This window comes from Bufo bufo, chromosome 2 (assembly GCF_905171765.1).
Source record: "Bufo bufo chromosome 2, aBufBuf1.1, whole genome shotgun sequence".
Taxonomy (NCBI): domain Eukaryota; kingdom Metazoa; phylum Chordata; class Amphibia; order Anura; family Bufonidae; genus Bufo; species Bufo bufo.
The window spans coordinates 784,757,120-784,776,859 of record NC_053390.1 but is presented as its reverse complement, the minus strand read 5'-3'; the positions used below and the strand labels follow the sequence as shown (position 1 = coordinate 784,776,859).

General features: G+C 45.2%; 1 protein-coding gene across 3 annotated transcripts in view; it reads left to right on the top strand.

Annotated features, from left to right (window-relative positions):
- Positions 1-2,069, top strand: part of DOK7 (docking protein 7) — a 144,131-nt gene extending 142,062 nt beyond the window's left edge. For all 3 annotated transcript variants that reach the window (XM_040419171.1, XM_040419170.1, XM_040419168.1), the window contains one exon: positions 645-2,069. In XM_040419171.1, the coding sequence (XP_040275105.1) occupies positions 645-781 (137 nt within the window). In that variant the 3' untranslated portion in view covers positions 782-2,069. The remainder of the gene's footprint in view (positions 1-644) is intronic.
- Positions 2,070-19,740: the final 17,671 nt, after the last annotated feature.

The window sequence follows — 19,740 nt, the reverse complement described above, 5'->3', positions numbered from 1 at the left end:
GTTAAATCTTTTTGTCCAGTCGAAAAGGGTATAGTTTGGACTAGGCTATTTTACACCCCGAGGTATAGTTTGACCTAGGACAGTTAGTCCCCAGGGTATACTCTGGCCTGGGCCAAACTATACCTGGTTTAATCTGGGAAGGGGTTAATTTGGCCGAATACACCTGAAAAAGGTGACAGGTACAATTTATAGTCAATGGGGCCGGCGGTGCTCTGACCCTTTACGGCTATGCCGGATACGCTAACTCCAACAGGCTGTGCCTCTTGCCGGAAAAGCCTGCCAGAAGCTTTAACGCTAGTGTGCAACTAGTTTTCACCAGGAAGTGCACAGCAGTATGGACTGGAGCCAGGCAGTATGGCAGCTGTCGGAGATTGGTATGGGTGAAGTTGACTTCTGAGATGTAACAGCCTATGGACAAGAGTGGTGTCGTTTCTGCGGGGGGAAAAATTTGTAATCTCAGAGAACTACCTTACAGAATCAACAATTTCAATCTTTGCAGAGAAAGTTTGTGATATCATACCCTTCATTCCTCCTAACAACTCCGGTCAGATGTCATCATCATTATTGCTATGACATATCTGCATCACAACTTAAAATAACAGATGACTACAAAAACGTTGTTGCTTTTCTTTTTGTTTTTCCAGGAGGAGGCGCCACCAGATACGCTCAGATAGACATTGCTGCAACAGAGACGGCACACAAAGTGGGGTCCCAGCACGCTCAGTCCAGAGAAGAACGTTTACAAGAGCTGGAGCAGAAAAGGAAAGGAAATCAGCAATGATGGATCTAGGTGTGTGGTAGAAGGGCTGGCGGTCCTTGGCGGAAACTTTTTTAAAAAAAGGAGACTCATTAGGGTCTACTGGCCTCGATGAACTACTGGAACTTTTTGAGTCGGAAGGTCGGCCGAGTGTGGCTTTTTGAAAGAATGGAATTACGTGTTGCTCGATGGCACAGGGGTCATCCAAAACTGATATTCCCTCTTGGAGACATTAAAGTCTGAAGTGTCTGGTCACAGCAAGTGCCCTTTCAATCTTGAGGTGGAATGAAACAAAAAAAATCTATAAGTACTTGTATATTCAAATTTTTCTTTCTTGAAAATGTCATCTAGTTTTGTATGTGTAGAAAATCTAGGTATTTATTCGTTCCCACCGCCATGTATTATTATTATTTAATTTTATTTGCATTTCATTTTATACATTATTGGGTAATTATATCTTATCGGTTGTCTGTAACATACCTCCTCAGTTTTATTGTCTTACACATAGGACTTTTTTTTAAGCAGAACACAAGTGACTTTGGTTTTGCTGTATTTAATGAAGGAAAATTCCAGTCAAATAAATTGGCTTTTACATTGGGTTTGGACATTGTAAAGGCTTTGTACTCCCTGTATTCACTGTTATAGTATGGTTTCTACATTGTAGCAGCTTGTGGCTGTGGCCTCATTAATACAGCTGTAGTACGGTACCCACAGAATTTTACAGTACCTATACTTGAAGCTCCTTTGCCCCAATGCAAAATCTGTAACACCTACTATGTGTGTAGTTGCTAAAAGTTTTCAGTTTTAAAAAGGTGGGGTTTATCAGGGCGTTTTAGGCAATTTTTCCCCATATATTCCCTATATATTGCCCTCACTAAAGGTACATTATAGTGATGACATTATGTGGGTGGGTATTGCCCACAGCAGTGATCTCAGAGTTCATTTGCTGGTGAAATTTAGTATAGACCAGCATTTTACGGTGATATATGATATCCCTTGCACTGCCGCAGGTCTCGTCATAAATTAGACGCAACCTCTTGCAGTCCGTGCACCTAAACTAAAATATCTTGGAGTTCTGTCTTCTTTTACAGTAGAAAACTGGTTTGAGACTATTCTACGCCGAAAAACTGGAGTGGAGGGAATGATGAATTTCCTCAACAATGTTTATAAAAGCTAGATAGCCCTTTTATTTCACACCAGGCCCCAAAATCTTTCCTAATTCAGACCCGAGACCAGGCACCATAAGCGAGACCCTATACCAGACCACAAAATTTAAACTCCAGACCAAATTGCATAATTCAGACCTCAGACTAGAGGCCAAAATTCTGAGTGTAATCTACAAGTACATAATTCAGACTCCAGACCAGACCCCAAAATTCAACCCCCAGACTCTACCCCATAATTAAGATCCCAGACCAGACTTATAATCAGACCCCAGGGCAGACTCCCTTATTGGACCATAGATCAAATATCCCAGATCAGACCTATAATAAGAACCCAACGCAAACCCCATAATCAGACCCTAGACCAAAACCTATAATTACACCCCAGACCATGCCCATCTATTCACCTTTCCTCCCTCTCAGCTCCTCATCACTCAGCATCTCTGGCTACTTCGATTAGCGTACTGTCTCACACAGAATCTTGATTTTGACCAGCAATAGGATTTATGTGTGCAGCGGCTCCTTGGAGCCAGAGATCCTGAGAGGAGCAAAGAGAGATGAGTAATCAGAAGGATTGGCCAAGGACCCAAAAACAGAGTGTATGAACAGGGCAATAAAGAGTCCATAACCAAGTACGCCTATTTTTCCACACCAGCTATCATGTTATCACTGTAGCCAGCAGGGGAAGCAGGGGAAGCAGCTGCTCTGGCGCCTGAACTCAGGAAAAGGCCCGGGAGGAGGACAAATGGATTTATTTCCAGGGCCCAGAGAGAGGTGAGATTAGTGCTAGTCCTAGCACTGGTATTACTCACCACTCCCTGGTCTTTTTCTCCAGATGCCTGTGCTGCACTTAGTCCTGGCAGTGCACATCTTCAGGATGGGACATAGTGTGTGCACACTAGGAGCACACTATAACATGACGCTGTGCGACATCAGGTCACAGTATAGTGCTGCCTAGACACAGCGTTGCACGAAGAGCAGAGGCGCTTTCTTTTTGGTCCGTTCTGAGGTCTGCCTTAAAGTTCGGGGGGGGGGGGGGGTGGAGTTCAAGTATTTGCTGTGGAGCCCAGTCAGTTCTAGTTACGCCACTGTCTGTAGCTATAGGGGTACAGAAGTAGTAGCCGCATCCAGGGAATGGTGTGTGAAAGAGGCCAAATGTTACTCTGCAACATAAAAAGACACCAGTATTATAAATGGGGCATAGTAGGTCAGGGCTTGTTTTACATTTTGCATTAGGGCCCGCACATCAATTATCACTCTACTTTTCCTTAGAAACACATCTGTTTTCATGTACAAACGGTCAAGTCATAAGTAAACTCTGCTTCGGATAGATTCAAAAAATTGCAACTGGATTTATGGGAGATAACATTTTAAAAAATAAACTGAAAATATGGTGCAGTATCTACACAATACTATTTAACAGTTTTCAATCCCAATCACCATGGGACATCAATGGAACATTATTTGATGACTGGAGTTTTCCTTTAATATCATATTTCCTGGGGCATTTATGTATAGTGTCGGTATTTGGTACATATTTATCAATTCACATGCCTTTATATTGCGGAATGCAGAAGAAGGGAGATTTTCTACTGTGTTACGGTCTTGCATGTATGTAAATAATACTCAGATAACATATTATTTTACTGTGATATAAGGAATGTAATAATACTACATATAAAAACACTAAAAAGTAGAAGTTTTGCATCAATAAAATCCCAAAATGGGATATATATGAAATGTGTGTAATATTCTAGGTACCTCTTTGATTTCTTTTTTTTTTTTTTTTTTAACTTGCACATTTACAAATTTTGTTTTTGGTCATTTACATGCAATTTGGTTGAACGACTTTTGCCACATAATGTAGCAAATGCAATCATTTTATAAAACAGTGGCGGCAGCAACCTAGAAAATGTACGACTGCAGGAAATGAACTCGTTTCCCCTTACAGCACGTCTTCTATTAAATAGAGGCTGTGGACTATGAGCTAAATTGACAAGAATATCACATTGGCATTGATTTCCATCACTCAATATTACTGAAATGTCCAATAAATCTTTTAACAGACACAATTCTGATTGTTTATCATTTTTAGCTGTAATGATATTAAGCGTTCATTAAATCAGTAATTATTCAATTGGTAATTTGGTTTCCTTCCAATCCTATGAACAGAGAGAGAGAGAAGAAAGTAGAGCTTAAAACTACACACAAATCAACACCCCTAGTTCTTCCCCACTGATTGTGTTAAAGGGGTTATCCAGGAAAAGATATTTATGACTTATCCTCATTAGTATCAGATCTGCAGGGGTGTGACACACGGGACCACCCCCCCCCCAATCAGCTGTTAGAAGAGGCCTTGAGCGCCATAGTTTCTTCCTAGGCCAGTGAAATCACTCTACATTAATCACATGGCCTAATTGTAGCTTAGCCTCATTCAAGTCAATTGAGCTGAGCTGCAATACCAAGCACCGCCACTATACGATGTACGGCGCTGTACTTGGAAAGCTGCCGGGAGCCTGCATCGCTCCGGTGAGCACAGGGGCTCCTCAAAACAGCTGATCGGTGGGGGATGCCGGAACTTGGACCCACTGATGTAATAATGATGATGGCTTATCCTATCGGTGGGAGTCACCAGCACCTCCACTGATCATCTGTTTAGGGCAGCCATGGCACTTGAAATTATACAGTGTATGGAGTGAAAGAAGAAGGCTCCCTCCTCTGTGTAGTGGCTGTGCCAGGGTACTGCAGCTCTTCTTCATCCTTGAGACTTCATGCCTGTGAGAGGGGAGGAGGAGAAGCATGCAAATAGACATCTAGTTAACAGCACACATGACACATGGAAGAGTCAACTGGCTACCATTCAGGGATGGGGCATTATATGGACATAAAGCAATCAATTCTGTATAAACAAAGTAGACGTGGTCAAAAACAGTCCAATATTTTTAGTCCAGATTAAAGGTCAGCATTAGGGGCACAATGCTGAATCCAAATTGAAGGACAGAAAAAGGGTCAGGAGTAGCCAGGACATGACCGGATTAGTAGCAGGATACAACAGTAATGGGAATGAAGTGCTGTGGGAACATGACAGGAATTAGATACGGGGGCAAGATAGCAGGGCAATAACGAGGAAACCATTGGAACAGGATCCATAAGATCACAGAAACCTGGAAGAGGATAGTAGGAACTGGAACTTTGTAAGGAGATAGCAATGGCTATGAGTTTTGAGATAAAGCCTCTGCTAATGACTGCTTTATACAGAGCTGGCAACCACGAAGTAATGGTCGAGGACTATACTGAAGGAGGGATCATTACATTGCCTGCATCCTCCAAGATGTCTCTTCAATGTTTTCATGTTTCAAGTGAACTCATTTTAGTAGACGCCCTGGCTCTTCAGATGTTGAATCCGATAGATGGAGCAGAAGAAGCTCAATCTTTCCTCCGAGTTGTTTAAAAGGGACAGTTCAACAAGAAAATACAGGAATCGAACCATTCTGCTATGGAAGAGATGGGTACCTTCAAGTGGGTAACATACAGAAATCCTTTATTTGTACTATGAGAACTTTATAGAGGAAACCAACCATGCTGCTACTGGACAGATGAAGACCTTCAAGCAGGTGGCATATGGAAATATTTTAGTCAGACTATGTGTTTTTGGAGGGAGCTGCATCAGGTGCTGATGAAGGGAGCTGCTCACTCTAGAAACGCATAGTCTGACTAAAATATTTCCATATGCTACTGCTTGAAGGTCTTCATCTGTCCCAGTAGCAGCATGGTTGGTTTCCTCTATAACGTTCTCTGTTTTATTGGATTCTTCTTATCTAAGAGAAACACCAGCAGCCTGGATTTTATTGTGTTGCCTACACTAGAGTCAGCACAACCAACGAAGGTGAGCAGTGAGCACCCACCTATTGGATATTGTTTACATATTCAATTGTTAGAGTTATCTGCCAAATGTATCCTTCTTGTGCTGAATTTACACTGCCGGGCCAATTATCGGCAAAGAACCTTACTACTAACCCTCATTTCTGATAATGTGATGCCGATCATCTGATGAATGAGCAAAACCCTCGTTCATCGGATGAAATGATCTTTCGTGCAGCACATTGAATCATCAATTGCTGCAGATTGTGCCCAGAAACAGTAAATTTGTATAGGGAGGGATAATGGATTGCAGTAGCCATCACTCGCCCCCATACAGTGGAGGTGATCGCTGCGTGTAATGTAGCTTAGCTCTTTCCTCCACTGACAAGCAGACAATTATTAGGAAGGAACAGTTCGTTCCAATAATGGTCTGCCTGGTCGGGACATGCAAATCCAGCTTTAGTCTGAATATTCTAACACATGTAATTTATTATAATTAGTATGGCGGAATTATTTCTGAATATAATGCTAGTTGTGCCCGTTCTGCCTTAATATTTACATATTAGTTTAATTATTTGTTACTTCAAAGAATTTGCAGCTGAGCCCCAGCCGTATAGGCCAAAGGTCAATGCGTCTTTATAATTGGTAAAATAATACATGTAAAAAAAAGACTTCATATAAATATTCAGAATTAATAGCCCCTAACAAGCTCATTACAAGAAACACAGCTATGGATGCTAAGAAAATAATTAAAACGGAAGTCTGGCTTAGAAAACCTATTTTCATATACACTAATATTATACCTGACTAATAATATTAGGGGGGGTTCATTTCAGATGCTCCTTCAGCAGCTATAACAGCTCCTGGTGGACCCTGAACATTTGTGTTTTACAAGGGACATCCCATTCATTTCAATAAGAAATGTGTAATGCCTAATTTCCCCTGTAGTGGCGCTGCAGAGAAATTGTCAGCTCTCATAGTCAGTCCCCCATCATTCCCGCTCTCTCCCACAGTATACTCCCTCTCCATTCCCTAATTACCTTCTACTAGCACAGCAGTAGGCCTCTCCATCTCTCGTCAGCATTAGCAATAAGCCCCTCCCCTTTCTATCTGATCATGTGACCTCTCCACTCTAGCTGCTCTGCAGTGTAAGGACCTTTTTCATGTGACTGTGATCTTACCAAAGGTCCTGCACCTCTAGTTGCGATTTTGTTGTGATCTGCACATGGTTTTTGTCACGGAACCATGAACCAGACGTACAACAAGAGATAAGTGAAAATAGGAAGGCTTTATTGAAAATAAAGCTGTAAAGCAAAAGTCCAAACGAATGGTGAAACCGAAGCAGAGTCTTTGAGAGGCCAGAGATCAGGAACCAGAAGGGTAGTCAGACGAAGCCAGGATCAGGAACCAGCAGGTAGTCAGACGAAGCCAGGATCAGGAACCAGAAGCAGCAGTCTTAGAAGCATGTGAACACAGGAGGACCAAGCAAGGAACTGAAGCACAGACCTCCTATATATATGAGCTAGGCATCCAGCTCCTCCCAGTGGGAAGGAGGAGCCGCAGGGTGGAGAACAGCAAGAAGGTAAGACCATGACAGTACCTCCCCTCAAGGGCCCCTCCTCCGCGGAGCAAAAAACGGTTTCTGAGGGAAGCGTGCGTGGAAGGCTCGGAGCAAGGCAGGAGCATGGACATCTGCGGAGGGAACCCAGGAACGCTCCTCTGGACCATAACCACGCCAATGGACCAAAAACTGCACCCGACCGTGGACCAGGCGTGAGTCCAGGATATTGCTCACCTCATACTCCTCATGATTGCCCACTCGGACCGGACGAGGCCGAGGAACCGAGGAAGTGAAACGATTACACACCAGTGGCTTCAACAGGGAGACATGAAACACGTTAGAGATCCGCATGCCAGGAGGAAGCGCAAGGGCATAGGCTACCGGGTTTACCCTGCCAAGCACTCGGAAGGGACCAACAAAGCGAGGCGCCAGCTTGGGAGTGGGCACTCGAAGTTTGAGGTTGCGGGTGGACAACCATACACGGTCTCCGACCTGGTAGGAAGGAGCAGGCGCTCGTCTGCGATCAGCCTGGAGTCTCTGGCGCTGCGCAGAGGCCTCAAGGGACTTCTGGATCTGTACCCAAGAAGCACGTAGGACGGAAAGGTGATCCTCCACAGCCGGAATATCCTGGGGAGAGAATACCTCCGGTAACACGGCAGGTTGGAACCCATAATTGGCCATGAAGGGATACGTCCCAGAGGAAGAGTTCACCGCCGTGTTCCTGGCAAACTAAGCCCAAGGCAGAAGGTCAACCCAATTGTCTTGGTGATCGGAGACATAGCAACGAAGGAATTGCTCCAAGGCCTGATTGGATCGTTCTGCAGCCCCATTGGACTGAGGGTGGTAGGCCGAGGAGAGGAGAGATGAATCCCCAACTGGGAGCAAAAGGCGCGCCAGAACCTGGACACAAACTGACTCCCCGATCCGACACAATCTCCTTGGGCAAACCGTGCAACCGGAAGACCTCCCTGGCAAAAATCGTGGCCAACTCTTGTGCAGAGGGTAACTTCTTGAGAGGAACACAGTGGCACATTTTGGAAAACCGATCCACAATCAGAGAATGACCGTATGGCCTCGGGATGCAGGGAGGTCCACAATGAAATCCATCCCCAGGTGTGACCATGGGCGCTCCCCGGTGGCTATGGGTTGCAGAAGGCCCAACGGAAGGTGCCGAGGGGGACTTACTCTGGGCACAAACGGAGCATGCCGCTACATATGCGGCGATGTCGGAACGTAGGGAAGGCCACCAGAACAGACGTGAAACAGCCCAGGACAGCTGATTCTTTCCAGGATGCCCCGCGGTCTTGGAGTTATGGTAGGTTCGCAACAACCGAGTGTGCAACTCCTCAGGCACAAAACATCTGCCGTTGGGTCCTCCAGAGGGAGCACCAGATTGAGCCGCCAAAATCTGCTCACCCAAGGGAGAGGTCAGGCTGGTGCGAATGGCGGCCAGGATCTGATTCGGAGGTATGACCGAAGTCGGAATCGACTCCTCCCTGGACAGCTCGGAGTACTGCCGTGATAGGGCATCCGCCCTGATGTTCTTGGAACCGGGTAGGTAGGAGACCACGTAATTAAAACGTAACAAGAACAGAGCCCATCTGGCCTGACGTGGTGTCAATCTCTTGGCCTCAGAAAGGTAGGTCAGATTCTTATGGTCCGTCAGAATGAGAACCGGAACCACCGAACCCTCGAGCAAGTGCCTCCATTCTTTAAGGGCCTGCACGATGGCCAATAACTCCCTGTCACCAATCTGATAGTTGCACTCCGCGGAAGGACAGTTTCCGGGAGTAAAACCCACAAGGAAGCAGAGGACCCTCTGGTGTTCTACGCTGAGACAGAAGGGCGCCTACTCCCCGTCTCAGACGCGTCCACCTCGAGGACAAAGGGCAACCCAGGGTTGGGATGCGACAGAATCGGAGCCGACACAAAAGCGGACTTTAGGGCCTCAAAAGCTTGGATGGCCTCGAGCGGCCAGACCTGGGAATTACTGCCCTTCCTGGTCAGATCCGTGAGAGGCTTGGCCAGCATGGAAAAGTCCCTGATGAACTTCCGATAATAATTGGCGAAGCCCAAAAAAGCGCTGCAGGGAACGAAGACCACTGGGCTGGGGCCACTGTAAGACAGCCGAAACCTTCTCAGGATCCATGGAGAACCCTCAGCGGAAATGATGTAACCTAAGAAGGTTACCTGGGATCGGTGAAATTCGCATTTCTCAAGCTTACCGAACAGCTTGTTCGCTCGTAACCGTTTGCAACACTCGTCTGACATCCAGAATGTGGGCCTCCATGGATTCAGGTCGAGTTTGGTAAAGACCGTGGCCCTTTAAGGCGATCGAACAGCTCGGAAATCAAGGGTATCGGGGTAAGCGTTCTTGATCGTGATGCGATTGAGACCCCTGTAATCGATGCAAGGCCTCAACTCAGACTCAGGGTCTCATGAGTCACGTGTGACGACAGAAGGGGTCTGCCGTCTATCGCCTCAAGAGCCAGTGGGGAACCTCGAGCCTGCAGAGGAATGGAATTGGCGGCAGCGAACACACTATCAATGAACAAAAACCACCAGCACCAAGTCCACCAACGCCTGGGTCGTCACCGAGCCCCCGACCCAGGAGAGGACAACAGTGATCAGTGGTTTGTCAACACGGGAAACCGGGGACGAGGGAGACTCCACCCAAGATCTGCCCCCGACAGGATCTCAGGTACGAGCGTTTCCCGGACGGTTTTCGGACATGCCAACCGAAAATGCCCACCGAGACACAGTACATGCATCGGCCCTCGCGTCTCCGGAGTACCCTCTCCCCCTCGGACAGGCCGAGCAAAACCCCAGCTGCATGGTTTACCCCAGACAAGTCATCCCCAGGAGGCGTGGGAGGAGAGGGAGGCACGGGTGGGACAGCAAACGTAGGCGCCAATCTGTTAGAAGACCTCCGCAGGCTCTCCTTAAGGAAGGTCTCTCCCTGAGTCTGGTGTCAATCAAAATCAGGAAAGAAATAAGAGACTCGAGCTCCACTGGTAGGTCCTTAGCTGCAAACCTCATCCTTCAAGGCATCCGAGAGACCATGAGAGAAAGGCAGCGACCAGAGCCTCATTATTCCAGCCCACCTCTGCTGCCAGGGTACGAAACTCAATGGCGTATTCAGCTACGGATCGTGAACCTGTCTGATGGAACATAAGGAGCTTCGCAGCAGAGGCAGCACGAGCCGGCACATCGAATACCTTCCGAAGAGAAGCAACAAAACCGGAAAAACTCGGCAACCACCGGATTGTTGTTCTCCCATAAAGGGCTGGCCCAGCCAAGGCCTTGTCCGAGAGCAGCGAGATCAAGAAGCCCACCTTTGATCTCTCAGTAGGAAAGGCATGTGGCAGCAACTCGAAATAAATGCCCACCTGGTTAAGGCAACCTCGGCACTGAGTTGGCTCTCCCCCAAAGCGCTGTGGAAGAGGGGCAGAACCGGTCATACCCCGAAACACCGCAGGCGCAACAACAGGTGTCGGGGTAGACTCTGGCGCAACAACCGGAGCGGCAGTAGGAGCGACAACCGACCCATCGGCAACGGGAGCGAAATGAGCCGTGCGTTCAAGCAGGGTTTGCAAACGCCACAGCGAACCGACCCAACAGGTGATCCTGCTGATCAAGTCTGGCAACCAGCATGGGTAGCGAGGATGGCCCTGTACCGTCAGAACTCATGGCTTGGTCCTAATGTCACGGAACCATGAACCAGACGTACAAACAAGAGATAAGTGAAAATAAGAAGGCTTTATTGAAAATAAAGCTGTAAAGCAAAAGTCCCAAACGAATGGTGAAACCGAAGCAGAGTCTTTGAGAGGCCAGAGATCAGGAACCAGAAGGGTAGTCAGACGAAGCCAGATCAGGAACCAGCAGGGTAGTCCAGACGAAGCCAGGATCAGGAACCAGAAGCAGCAGCAGGTCTTAGAAGCATGTGAACACAAGAGGACCAAGCAAGGAACTGAAGCCACAGACCTCCTATATATATGAGCTAGGCATCCAGCTCCTCCCAGTGGGAAGGAGGAGCCGCAGGGTGGAAGGCAACAAGAAACCCAGAAACCAAGATGGCCGCCAGCACATGTCAAACGAAGGAGAACAGCAAGAAGGTAAGGACCATGACAGTTTTACAGCAAAACCACAGGGACTATTTTCCGGGTGCCCTGCTAGTTTGGCGCTAATGGAACCTTGAGGGGTACTGACTATGGTCTGATAGACTGCAACAAGAAAAGGGCAGTCCATGCAGTTTCTCTTTGGATGTCTCCAGAGACATAACCTTCCCCTCTCATCACCATTGTGGAGTACCGGCTACAAGACAATGTGGCCGGGACTCTAGAAGGTTGTACACATAGGGGTCACATCTGGTACCCCTGAGAGGGCTCAAAAGCCCAGCTGGGACATAGATGACACCTGTATTCCAACTGGCAGAGTGGGAATTTCCTGTGTGTTGAGAGGGACCAGCAGAAACACAGTAAATGAAACGCCAGAACGCCAGTGCCAGTACCGATCTTTTTCTTTTTTATTGTTTTCCTTTTTTATATTTTATTTTATTCTTCCCCTTTACTAAGAAATTTTTATCCGCCGCCCTTTGAGAACTGTACAGTTTCCATAGACTCTGCTCTATATTTTATGCAAAGGTAGCAGAAGTAAATTGGCGTGTGGATATAAACGTGTACAGCTTACATGGTCGCCATCCACATAAGATGAATGCGTTATGGTATCCGCTGTGTCAGGATGCTTTGATACCATGAAGCAATCTGCTAGAATCATGAATATTAGACAATATTATCGAGCAGCGTCGCGTCGCGTTCTGTGAAAAGAAGCAATTTCTGCCAGTACGATGCCGGTACCTGCCCTCCTTGTGAATACAAAAATCCGTCTGGAACGTAGAAGAAAATGTGAACAATGGCTCTTTGTGTAGGATGAGCACATCTTTTTTCAAGGTATCACAAACCCCTGCTAACAAAATAACTTTTGTTCTGCTTCATAAATCTCCTCATAGATTTCTCAGCGAGGAGCAGATGAGAAGAAATACGTTTTTCGAAATGACAATGCTGGGTACTGTAATACTGCTGGCATCATCCCCCAGATATACCTAGTGGTGGGGTAAACAATCTCATAGTGGATCCCTTAACCTTTTAAATCTTATTAACTAAAATCAGATACTGATATATTTTCATTTATTATTCCATCTTTTTTTATTCTTTTTTCCCACCTCAACTTTATGTTTATTGATTTTTTGATTTTTTTTATCCATCAACAAAAGATATACAGAGTTTCCATACACAAAAAACCTGAAACCACGCAGAACATACAAAGAAAATGGGACATTAAGCATCAGATGCCAATACGATATACCCATAACTATAAAGAGAAAAGAAAATCAACAACCAATGTCTCCCAGATATCACAGATGTAGTGCGTCAGATCGACAGGCCCAAAGCGACCAGATCTTTAAACAATCAGTGTTGCCATGCAGCAGAGCAGTAGAGTATTCCAGAGGGCGAATGTTCTTTATGCAAGATTAAGGCTACTTTCTCACTTGCGTTTGTAATTCCGTTATTGAGATCCGGCAGAGGATCTCAATGCCGGAATTAAACTGATGCGTTTTGATTTTGCACATCAGTTCTGTTAGGATGCGGTTGTGTGAAATCAAAACGGCTCCGGCACTAAATACATTAAAAGTTAATGGGTGATGGATCCGTTTTTTTATGCTCCTAAAAAACGGATCCGTCACCATTGACTTACATTGTTTTCAGTGCTGGATCCGCCTTTTTTCCGTTTTCATGACCAGACACAAAACCACAGCTTGCAACGGTTTTGTGTCTGGTCACAAAACGGAATGCTGCCGGAACGGAAGACATCCTGATGCATGGGGACAAAACGGAACATTTTTTGCCGGGTATTGAGATCCTCTGCTGGATCTCAATACCAGAAAAACAACAGCGCAAGTGTGACAGTAGCCTAATAATCTGCCATGGACGGCGGGGCAAACTGCTTCCAGAAAAAGGGCAATGAGGACATTTCGCCACAGTAAGTAAGTGGAGGAGCAGCCTGGAACCAAACTTCCCAATCCCCTTAGGGAGGGAAGTTCAATAGGTAACTGAGAGGGCCTAAAGCAGGCATCCTCAAACTGTGGCCCTCCAGCTGTTGTAAAACTACAACTCCCCCAATGCCCTGCTGTAGGCTGATACCTGTAGGCTGTTCGGGCATGCTGGGAGTTGTAGTTTTGCAACAGCTGGAGGGCCGCAGTTTGAGGATGCCTGGTCTAAAGCAAGTGAATTTCCCAAAATCTTATGCATTACAGAAGCTACCATAGTCCAGAAAGGTATGATGTTAGGGAATTCCCAGAAGATGTGGTAGAGAGAGGCACCGGAAGAGGAGCATCTCCAGCAGACATTGGGGATGGAAGGTTGAAAGTATGCAAAACTTCAGGAGAGTGGTACCATTGCATCAGGAGTTTCAGTTGATTCTCCTTAAATATCATGAGATAGTAAATGCCCTAGACCACACCCTACGCCACATATCTGGAGTAAGCTTTGGATTCAGCACTATTCCCACTCTCTCCATATACAGATGTTTAAATTCTAATGGGTACGCCAGAGAGGTCAGCAAATCATAGATACTAGAGATAAGTCCTTTAGCTAATGGACCTCGTAGACGTATTTTTTCAAACGGAGTGAGGGACGGCAGGGTTATTGAGGCTGCGGTTTTTCGACAATAATGGACAATTTGTTGGTAGTGAAAGGCAGAAGATTGGGGAAGGGAATTAGCCAGACTGTAAGTCTTAAAAGGGTAGCAAACTTTTTGAGCAAGGGTTCTTCAGATCCACAAAGCGGAACAGCCCTGCAGCTATCCACGGCTTAGCCACCGCAGCCGCACCACTATCTTTCAGATGAGGAGTAAATAAAAAAGGTGTGAGTGGGGAACTTAGGGTTGAAAGGGCAAACCTAATCCTACAGCGGAGCTAAAGATTGTGGGTAAATAACATAGGTCCCAGCAGAGTCCGGGCAGGTATATCAGCTGGGCGCCCCCAAATCATAGCACTCATATGGATCGGAGCAGCCATAATCTTTCAACTTCAGTTCATTTATTAAAAGAGTTTAGAGTAGTCCAGGTGGCCATGTGTCGGAGGTGAGTAGCATAATAGTAGAGGGTAATGTCAGCAAGTGCCAACCCCCCCTTCACATTTGGCTTTAACAGCCAGAACCGATTTAGACATTTGGTGCCGCTTATTGTTCCAATGAAAGGTGAGAAATGCAGATTGTATGGATCGAAGCATAGCCGCTGGCACCCTAATTCGGACTGTTTCAAAGAAATAAAGAGGCCTAGGTGTATGGCCTAGTAAGGAGATATGAAGGGGGTCCCATTTACACAATAGCGATTTTATGTCACCAATCAGAGGGGAAAAATAAGCCCGATAAAGGGAGGAATATGATGAGGTGATATTGGTCCCCAAATATTTACTAGAGTTTAATTTCCAAACATATTTATAGGATTGCTTTAAGGCATTTAAGGTCTGTGGTGCTATATTAATAGGTAATGCTTCAGTTTTTGTTTTATTAATTTTATATTCCGAGAGTCTACTGTAATTGTCAAGAGTGACATGTAGATTAGGGAGGTAACGGGGTGGGTTACCATTAACAATACATTATCAGCAAATAAGGAGATAGTAAAGGACCGGTCTCTAACTCGTATTCCATGAATGCCTGGCTTGCCCGGATCTGAGCAGCCAGGTGTTCAATGCTTAGTATACAGTCGTGGCCAAAAGTTTTGAGAATGACACAAATATTAGTTTTCACAAAGTTTGCTGCTAAACTGCTTTTAGATCTTTGTTTCAGTTGTGTCTGTGATGTAGTGAAATATAATTACACGCACTTTATACGTTTCAAAGGCTTTTAACGACAATTACATGACATTTATGCAAAGAGTCAGTATTTGCAGTGTTGGCCCTTCTTTTTCAGGACCTCTGAAATTCGACTGGGCATGCTCTCAATCAACTTCTGGGCCAATTCCTGACTGATAGCAACCCATTCTTTCATAATCACTTCTTGGAGTTTGTCAGAATTAGTGGGTTTTTGTTTGTCCACCCGCCTCTTGAGGATTGACCACAAGTTCTTAATGGGATTAAGATCTGGGGAGTTTCCAGGCCATGGACCCAAAATGTCAACGTTTTGGTCCCCGAGCCACTTAGTTATCACTTTTGCCTTATGGCATGGTGCTCCATCGTGCTGGAAAATGCATTGTTCTTCACCAAACTGTTGTTGGATTGTTGGAAGAAGTTGCTGTTGGAGGGTGTTTTGGTACCATTCTTTATTCATGGCTGTGTTTTTGGGCAAAATTGTGAGTGAGCCCACTCCCTTGGATGAGAAGCAACCCCACACATGAATGGTCTCAGGTTGCTTTACTGTTGGCATGACACAGGACTGATGGTAGCGCTCACCTTTTCTTCTCCGGACAAGCCTTTTTCCAGATGCCCCAAACAATCGGAAAGAGGCTTCATCGGAGAATATGACTTTGCCCCAGTCCTCAGCAGTCCATTCACCATACTTTCTGCAGAAGATCAATCCGTCCCTGATGTTTTTTTTGGAGAGAAGTGGCTTCTTTGCTGCCCTTTTTGACTCCAGGCCATCTTCCAAAAGTCTTCGCCTCACTGTGCGTGCAGATACGCTGACACCTGCCTGCTGCCATTCCTGAGCAAGCTCTGCACTGGTGGCACTCCGATCCCGCAGCTGAATCCTCTTTAGGAGACGATCCTGGCGCTTGCTGGACTTTCTTGGATGCCCTGAAGCCTTCTTAACAAGAATTGAACCTCTTTCCTTGAAGTTCTTGATGATCCTATAAATTGTTGATTGAGGTGCAATCTTAGTAGACACAATATCCTTGCCTGTGAAGATGGCTGCACGCGTTTCTTTGCAGGTCACCATGGTTAACAATGGAAGAACAATGATTTCAAGCATCACCCTCCTTTTAACATGTCAAGTCTGCCATTTTAACCCAATCAGCCTGACATAATGATCTCCAGCCTTGTGCTCGTCAACATTCTCACCTGAGTTAACAAGACGATTACTGAAATGATCTCAGCAGGTCCTTTAATGACAGCAATGAAATGCAGTGGAAAGGTTTTTTTTGGGATTAAGTTAATTTTCATGGCAAAGAAGGACTATGCAATTCATCTGATCACTCTTCATAACATTCTGGAGTATATGCAAATTGCTATTATAAAAACTTAAGCAGCAACTTTTCCAATTTCCAATATTTATGTAATTCTCAAAACTTTTGGCCACGACTATATACAGGTGCAGTGACAAAGAACAGCCCTGACAGGTACCATTCCGTATGTGGAAGGTAGGTGAACATGCAATTAACACGGGCCACCGGGGATGAGTAGAGACCCCCCAATGTCTGTAGGAATGGGCCTCTAAAACAAAAGTGTTTCAATGCACAGAACATAAAAGACCAATTTAGGCGGTCAAAGGCTTTTTCCACATCTAAGTTAGGAAGAAAAGCCTCCGCTCAACCCCTGTCAACCGCATCAATGAAATCCTCGTATTGTCCCCTGCCTGCTGGAAATGGACAAAGCCCACCTAGTCTTTATGGATCAATTAGGGAAGCTAGCAACTTAAAGGGCTTCTGTCACCCCATTAAACCGTTTTGTTTTTTTTCTTTACTAATAATCCCTATAGTGCGATCTCATGATACATAAGCCAGTGCCAGTGGGATCTTTTATTGACTGTGGAGTTGAGGTGGCCACCCTGTCTCTCAGCTGTCTCGCTAGTAATATGTGGGGTTTATGGCCAAATTCAAAAAAAGCACTGTCTAGAATAGCAAATCGTTTTTTTCCATTGTAGGCAAGGACAATGTTTTAAAGGGAACCTGTCATCAACTTTATGCTGATCTCACTGAGGGCAGCATAAATTAGTGACAGAAATGCTGATGTCAGCGGTGTGTCACTCATGAGCTAAAAGTCAGTGGTTGCCGAGAACCAGCATCATAATCATTACAGCCAGGCCTTGAAAAGAGTCAAATCTACCTGAGAAGAGTCCTGGTTATACATAATCTCCTGCTCTCACCCATCTGCTGATGATTGGCAGTTCTCTCCTAGAGAGAAAGGGAGAAAACTAGGTAGAAGACTGTCAGACATCAGCAGGTGGGCAGGAGAGCAGGACTTCATGAATAACCAGGACTCTTCTCAGGTGGCTGTGACTCTTTTCCAGGCCTTATCAGCCATGACTGATGTTGGTTATCGACAACCACTTACTTTTAACTTATAAATGACATATCACTGAAATCAACTCACCTGTCTCTACTTTATTCTGCCGTTAGTATGGGCAGCATAAAGTTGATGACAGGTTCCCTTTAAGTTGATGTCTCAAGTCCAAGACTTTCTGCAGCAGATGTTTGGACAGTCGAGAAGTCAGTTCATATTCGGCGTGTTGTAGTTCACCTACACACCTACAATAGCAGAATTCTCTTAAGGCAGGAGGCTGTCGAAATGCCTTGTAAGGAATAGAACCTTATGAGCCTCCCACAAGATCACAAGTGAGGGAGCTGTGGGAGCATTGGTTTGCAAATAGAAAAAGCAGAGGTGAGAGCAAAGCTCCTCTCGTGTGAGGGAATTCATTTAAACGCCAATGGGTACATTGGCGAGACCCTGTATCAAAGTTTCATTCCAAAAGAATATGAGCATGGTCTGACCAAGATATAGAGCCTATCTCAGCAGAGAATAGGGATCATAGTGTTAAAATGTTCCCAAAAAAATAATCTATTCTAGTGTGAGTTTGATGGGGATGGGAATAAAATGCATATTGCCTAGCAGTGGGATTATCTATCCACCACAGATCATAGAGAGAATAAGTACGAACGAGCTAAAGAAATCATCTAGTCTTGTGGCTGTTAAGGAATAGTGAGGGGCAATATTCATGATATTTTGCGGATATTTGGGTGAATATTCATCATATATTCGCGAATTCTCGAATTCGCGATAATTTTCTTGATTGCGAAAATTGGCATATGTAATATGCGCGTATTGCGCGCGCAATACAGGCGTGGGTCATTTTTGCTACTTTTTTCAAGCTGCTAGAAGTTCCCTGAGACTGGAGAAAATGGTTTGGCACGGCAGAACATTACAATAGCTTTATATGCAGATAGAAGGATCCAATATATTCGCGATTGCGCAAATCGGCAATTAATGATGCGCATATTTTGGCACAATATGTGCAACTTCACATTTTAGCAGGTCTGACTACATATTACTGATTAGTGCACTAAGTATTGTTGTGACATCACAGCACTATGTCTGTAGCATGTATGTATGGACAGCAGAACCTATCAGCTACACTATATCAGGATCTAACCTACACTGACTAGCACAGAGCACAGCAATAACACTGCTCTCTCTCTCTCTCTCTCTCTCTCTCTCAGAACTGCAAAAAAACTGCAGAAAATGGCTGCTGGGGAGGTTCTTATATAGTAATGATCTCAATAGCGGGGGGGAAAACGCTTCTGTTTTGTCCCCATTCATTGTCAATGGGGACAAAACTGAACTAAACGAAACGGAATGCACCAAAATACTTTCCGTACCGTTTGGTTGCGTCCCCATCACGGACAGAATAACCCTGCAAGCAGCGTTTTTCTGTCCGCGATGTGGTACGGAGCAAGACGGATCCGTCCTGACAAACAATGTAGGTCAATTGGGACGGATCCGTTTTCTCTGACACAATAGAAAACGGATCTGCCCCCCCATTGACTTTCAATGGAGTTCATGACGGATCCGTCTTGTCCATGTTAAAGATAATACAACCGGATCCGTTCATAATGGATGCAGACGGTTGTATTATCATGGTATAGTAAGGACCAGCACTCGCTTCAGTAATAATTTCAAATAGATTTAATGGTCACATACAAATGATAAGTACTTATCATTTGTATGTGACCATTAAATCTATTTGAAATTATTACTGAAGCGAGTGCTGGTCCTTACTATACCATTATCTGTGGATCTTCCTCCCGGGACGCGCGCACCGCACCGCTGAAAGCAGAAGTGCCGCTTGTATCTTCTCTTGGGTTGTATTATCATGACAGAAGCGTTTTTGCTGATCCCTGACGGATCCAGCAAAAACGCTGGTGTGAAAGTAGCCTTATTGAGATGCACCAGTAGTTCCACCCATGGCAACAAAGGTTTCGGGGTTCTGGAATTTATAAAATTCTACCTCTTGAGACTGGAGAAAGGAGAGGACATTACACAATAAGAGTATCTCTAGTGTTGCATCTCATTTCTGTATCGCTCCAATGCATGTAATATGAAAACTGAAGCAACTCTACAAATTGCCTTCTTGTAAAACGTGCTTTATCTATATCCGTCTCCCATGCAAACCTCCGGGGCCTCCATA